At 47.1% G+C, this 6,162-nt stretch overlaps 2 protein-coding genes across 2 annotated transcripts; both read right to left on the bottom strand.

Moving 5' to 3' along the window:
• Nucleotides 1-2,219: 2,219 nt before the first annotated feature.
• On the bottom strand, nucleotides 2,220-3,552 carry EDB82DRAFT_1107 (uncharacterized protein). The gene is made up of 2 exons (XM_025732512.2): nucleotides 2,597-3,552; nucleotides 2,220-2,531 (listed from the first exon to the last, which is right to left on the bottom strand). The coding sequence occupies exons 1-2, from the start codon at nucleotides 3,140-3,142 to the stop codon at nucleotides 2,355-2,357; spliced, it is 723 nt and encodes a 240-aa protein (XP_025591429.1). The 5' UTR covers nucleotides 3,143-3,552; the 3' UTR covers nucleotides 2,220-2,354.
• A 1,724-nt stretch (nucleotides 3,553-5,276) lies between these two features.
• On the bottom strand, nucleotides 5,277-5,957 carry EDB82DRAFT_542606 (uncharacterized protein; the record flags this gene model as incomplete). The annotated part of the gene is made up of 2 exons (XM_065609357.1): nucleotides 5,277-5,331; nucleotides 5,410-5,957. 2 exons carry the CDS (start codon nucleotides 5,955-5,957, stop codon nucleotides 5,277-5,279), a joined length of 603 nt encoding a protein of 200 aa, XP_065465204.1.
• Nucleotides 5,958-6,162: the final 205 nt, after the last annotated feature.

The following is a 6,162-nucleotide window of genomic DNA, read 5'->3' as shown; positions in this document are numbered from 1 at the left end:
CAGGCGATCAGTGCCGAAGGTTAATCGATCCCACCGTTTATCATTGGTGCAGGCCAATATCATCTTGCGAATTAGTACCGAGAATGCAACCTCCCCGGCGATTAGGTTATTGCATTAAGCTAAAATGGATAGATAAATAACCAGCTAGGTCTTAACTGGCTGAAGCACTTTGATAAGTCTATAGCTAAGCGAATGAATAGTTGCTATCGCCTCTTGATCCTTGATAGTTATAAAAGTCATTACTCTGTCGAATTCGAGAGATATTGCAAGGATAATAAGATTATTACCCTCTGTATGCCTGCTTATATATCTTATCTACTTCAGCCTCTTGATGTTAGGTGCTTTACAGTGCTTAAGAAGGCATATAGGCAAGAGATAGAGCATCTGATCAGATGCTCTATAACCCTTATTTCCAAGACTGAGTTCTTTAACGCCTTTTACGCCGCTTTTAAAGCTACTTTCATTGAAAGAAATATACAAGGAGGCTTCAGAGGGGCCAGGCTTGCTCCCTTTAACCCTAAGCATATCATCTCGAAGCTTGATATGCAGCTACAGACCCCATCGCCTCCAAAAGAGGCAGCTAAACCTTCCACTCCTTGGACTTTAAAGACCCCAACGACAGCAAATAAGGCTCAATCTCAGACTGAATACCTAGAGAGTCGAATCAGAAGGCATCATAGTAGCTCTCCAGAGTTAATTATTGAGGCTATCCAGTCTCTTACTAAGGCAGTAAAGAGAACTATATATAAGACTACCCTTATGAGAAATAAGATCCGAAACCTTCGCGAGGGAAATGAGAAGCTAAGCCGGCGCCGAAGGTCAAAAAGAACTAGGTTATAGAAAGGAGACCCTATAACTGTAGAGGAAGCATTACAAGTAATTAATCAGATAGATATTGATATGCAGGTAGTGGGCAAGTCATCGAGAAGTGGTGGTCAAGGAAGGTCGGTCGGACCGGGTGTTCGGCGATGTGGTGTATACGGCAAGACCGGGCATAATGCAAGGACCTGTCAGGTAGTTCCGGAGGCATCCGGAGAAGAGTATAGTGAGTGATTTTAATTGATCAGATAGGTTATTGTAGTTTTGTTATGTAAATAATGAAAGGGGTAGGGAAAAGTGCGTCGCTCGCTTATCTGCGTCACTCGCTTATCAAATACGTTAATAGATAATTAAAAATATACTAAGAAATTATATTAATAAACCTCTTAATAGCAGGAGCTATAATATATTAAACTTAATAAGTAATATAATAATATTAGGTTAGCACCGATAGATAAATGTCTGTGCAGGTGGGTAAAGGAAACGGTAGAGCGTTTCCTCTTTTGATGCGTGAAATAGACAATATAACCCAAAGAGATGTTTCAGAGTACAAATGAGAAACGCGGCAACCTCTCCTTTCAGCTGGGAGGTAAGGCAGCATCAGACGGTCAGGAATAGAAGCCAGACATGGACGCGGTGTAGGCCACAATCAGGTTCGCGATCGCTACAGGTCGCTTGGAACGGAGATGATGGGAACACTACTAACCTAGTGACATTTTATTAACACTAATCGATAACCTATAATGCCCTCAAATAATCAACAGCAGGAATTACTTACGCCGAAGATAGAAAACTGAACACTTAGAGGGATTGGGCTTCAAGTTGACATGCTACAACTAACAATCACGAGGACTAAGACGAAAAACAATAACTAGACTAGAAGGAATAAGGTGAGAATTGTATAGGCTTGGCGAGAGCAAGGCAATAACTAGCGAAGTGTATATTCCTTTAGCTTCAGAGCCCATTGGTCGTTGGCCTACCGGACGTAATAGACTTGTATTGCACAGATTTGTGGTCACGCACATGAAAGAAATCTAAAAGTTCGGTGATGATCTCACTTTGGACTAAGAGCATATTCTCAGTACCCCCATCAGGAAGGCGGTTAGTAGTCGCCGTGCCAGTCTGCGATAATCTCCTTGATCAGGAGAAAAAGAGAATGGCTGAAGATGGCAACCAAGACAAGGATGACTGCATGAAAACGCCAGAAGTTCAGGGGTGTAGTTAGGAGGCAACTGGATAACTGTGCTGTTAATTTCCCATGGCATATATTGGCCCAATTCGCAAGATATCCTTATCGGGGTGATTAGGCATAGGGTTTAGATAGAAACCCTTTGGCACAGGTAAACCAAGGGGTAAAGCTCAAGCTATAGAAATCGTTAACTGCTAACAGGGCATAGCCTCTACTCAGAGGTAGCCATGTTAAAATACCGACACGAATTCTAACGCGAAAGCCTCTCACACTGCAGTTTGTATACCCTACAAGTTCCTCTACTCGCGGCACCAAGTCCAACTCAACAGCATAATTTCGTCCTTAATTACTCAGCGGCAGGATAATACACCGGACAGGTGAAGTCCACCGATGTAGTTGTGGTAGAAGTAATCGTAGACGTGGGCGAACCAGGGTTCGGGTCGTCGCATCCGGTAGTTGTAGTCGTGGGCGGGGGGGTGACGATAGATGTGACGATGTTTGTGATCGTAGTGAGGCAGGTAGTCTATTAAGTTGGGTCAGTTGGGTTGCCCTATCATGCGGACATTAAGCCCAAGGCTTGTCACGTACCGTAGAGGTGATGGGTTCATAGTTGATGACCACTGGGCACTGGCATTTGGTGTTAAAAGTCCAATATTTTGCACAGTTGCCGTTTGATTTGCCGTAGCAGGGACCTGCTCCCCAGCCTGTCCCTGCGGTGAGAGAGGCATGTGTAGCGATGTAGAGCTTCATATCGCACGCACGCCACGAGTCTTGGACAGGGATTCGGCAAGTAGCGGAAGTTTTGTCTGTGGAAAGGGAGCAGGCTTTATTGCCGAGAGTGTATGGGAGCTGGCCAGGGGAGGTTTCGGTGGGCATGGTTGTGCCGATGTAGACATGGATGTCGGAGTATGTGCCGGTTGTCAAAACCGGGTAGGTCACGGTCACCATGCCGTCAGATATGCCGACACAGACCTGGCCGTAAAACTTCAAGTCATTTCCAACGACAAAATCTTTGCATGTTGTCGAAGGAACAAAGACGTCTCGGGGGCTGAGTCCGCCCAAGGACGGAAAGGCTTGAACGGGAGTGGTAGTGGCCAAGATGGCTCCAGCGAAGAGATGAAAGAGTTTCTGCATTGTAGCTGTTGAACTAGGTTGCGTTTCAAATAGTTTTTAGAAATTTCTGTTAAGAATCAACTTTTCTGGTCCAAAGAGAGCTCCTTTATCACTTTTTATACCGTTTTACTGCTTTTAACTTGATTCGAGGTTTCCCTTCTTAGTTTTATGCGATTGGTGAGCGGAAATGTGGTTCTGTTCGCCATGCAGTCCATAGTTCAGTCAATAGTCCAGTCAATAGTTCAACCACAATCTCAGCGTCCTAATGTAGTGCAAACTACCGAGTAAAATATCGTATGTTAAACATATTGGATTGTCATCAACGTTCGCAGCTATCTTTCTAAAGAGGAAAACAAGGCGAAGTACAGCTATCGAAAGTAAAACTGAACAGAAAGTTGAAACCCAAGTCCAGAGCTATGAGGCTGGTGATACACTACGGGCATGCACCTTAACGACGTTCTGTCTCATGGAATAGTAATTGCACTCGTGCCCCAATCAAAGAGAAAAACAATCAGCCCATTTTCTACCATGGCTGTCCCGCCGAGCTGAAAATCAGTATGCCTCCATCCACGTGTCTCTGAAAATCGCCTGTGAGTAGCGCCACACCTGTGATTAACGCCATACCTGTGGATTTTTTGGTTGAGGAGCTCGTTCCAGGCCGTCGGAGCGGCCAATCGCAAGGGTTTCCGGATCGTCTTGGGGACAATGACATCCGGTGGGGCGCCGTCGGCTGACACTTGACCCTCTCAGCTATTGAACCCACGACCCTATTGATGGCTGGGAGTGACGTGCGACCTACAGGCCCAGACCTAACGAGGAGGGCTCCAGGTTTCTGTTTGTGGATGAGCGTTGTTCATATTAACGTGTTCTTTTGCCTGTTAACTTGCTGAATTATGTTATGTCATGCCATGACAGCTGAGCGCGGTGACTCCAGCTGGTCCAGCTCGTCCGTTCTCGATAAGCTGCTTTCTTTGTAATTTCTTACGGACAATTAACCCTGTTAGTGAAGGATATGGCCACTGTGAACCGATTATAATAAACCAACGGAGCACACTGTATCTCATGAGTGCCCTCAAACCTGCACCACGTACCTCGCCCCACACCACCCCTGACATCGCAAAGGCATAAGCGGAGTACAGTTCAATAAAGCAATTACTGCCAAAACACCATACAAATCATTTGGAAGCCGATAATGAATTCCCAATCAATTCTAGAAGAGAGTCAGGCACTTAATGCCTATAATGATAAGAGCTTTATTAAAGAGGATCATAGTCATCGGCTATACTCAAATGACCCTGCCCGGATAGTTGTTTTCCCGGCCGAAACTGACCGTGGCACTAACTTCGAGCCTTTGTACCTAGAAATACGCAACTTTTACATCAGCACACTGCCGCCAACATCTCTGCAGCAGTTCCAGCTTTTCCTTGCTATTTCCTTCGTTGAGAAACGGGTCCAACATACCAAAAGCTGGGTCGCATAGTTTAAGGAAAATGACGTTATTGATAGGTGGAAGCACCCGATGACAAAGAATGCAAGGCTGCGAGCTTGGCGAGGAACCTCTGTTGCAGAAGTATATGTCTGGCTTGGAATACTAAGTTATATGGGTATACATAAGGAAAGAGCGATTAGAAGCCTCTGGAGTACCCAGAAGCCAGGGCAGCAACGCCCTGAACACTCAATCATCAAGTTCATGCCATATTGGAAGTTTCAAATCCTTCATCGCTACCTTCGCTCCTTTGACCACACCAAGATCGATGGGACCGGGCCTCTTCCGAAGGTATTCCAACCTTATGATGTTTGGTCTGATCATACACAGGCAGCGTCTGCGGAGATCTTCTTCCCGGGCTCTCATCTGGCTGTGGATGAGTGTATGATCAGCTATACGGGCAGGTTTAAGGAGACAACAGTCGCCAAGGGCAATCATATGCCCCTAGGGTTCAAAATCTGAGTCATCGTACAACATGGCTTCTTTATTTACTGGCTTTGGCGCACTAAAGGCGCAAAATACGGTACCGTCAGTGTTGAGCTTCCGAAGCCGAAGTCATTCTAACGAGGTCGCGGTAAGAGGGCATCACGAGCACTAAAGTAGGAGCCCAAATAATAGTCCAAGCCTATCGCCTTAAACTCGCCATCACCCCATTGTAGTATGAGAGTCTCACTGTCTCTTGGTCTTGGTCGAAGCGGAAGGCGTTCTGGGTCGGTTCGAGTTGCTGCGGGCTTGCAATATTGGCGGTTGCCAGGTATAAAAGGTTATCGATGACCATGGTTGAGACTCTTGTTAGGAAGACTGGACATGCTCTATTTGTGGATGTGATGCCAACGCCGGAGCTGCTGCTTGGGTGGGCTGTGGAATATCCCTTTGGTATTTCGAATGAACATGTTGGGGGGATAGAAGCTGGAAATGATAAGCCTGCAAGACAGACGTGAACTGCTGCGCTCCAGTCATCTGTGGACGCGCGCCTCTGCTACCCATGCGGACGAAGATAAGAGGAGTCATGGCGGGCGGGACACCACCTTGCAGAGATGTGCACAGCATGTCCGTCTCGACCTTTCTCCGCTCAAGGCGTAGACTCTCCTGATTCGTCTTCTCCTCTGCCTGTCTTCTCTTGTCCTCCTCGACCCTGGCTTCCAGCCAATCCCTCGTGGATTCCTCAGCTCCTCGCCATCGCTGGGGCGGGTCAGGGGGCTGGGGCCAGGAATCTCTCCGCTGATGACTCGGGGCTAACAAAGGCGGCAGCAGACATGGAAGAGTCGTACGACACGTAGACGAAGGAGGAATGGCCGTTGCAGGCCGCTGCGGGGAAGGGTCATGGTCGCCAGAGGAGGGAGGCCACATTGAGGAGCCGACATCGCTGTGTTGACGGGCTGGACGCATACGTGTGAATGAACAGGGAGTAGGCGACAATTTGGGGTACACGACAATTAAGCATAGAAGAGTAGGGAAAGCGGTGAGAGGGAAATCTGTTGACCCTGCAACCCCATTTTGGTGACTGATTTGAGTCAAATCGCCTGCGAGTAGTACCTGGACTTCATCCGGGCTT

Source organism: Fusarium venenatum (genome assembly GCF_020744135.1).
Source record: "Fusarium venenatum strain MPI-CAGE-CH-0201 chromosome Unknown EDB82scaffold_1, whole genome shotgun sequence".
NCBI classification, from domain to species: domain Eukaryota; kingdom Fungi; phylum Ascomycota; class Sordariomycetes; order Hypocreales; family Nectriaceae; genus Fusarium; species Fusarium venenatum.
This window is presented reverse-complemented; position numbering and strand designations above follow the sequence as displayed.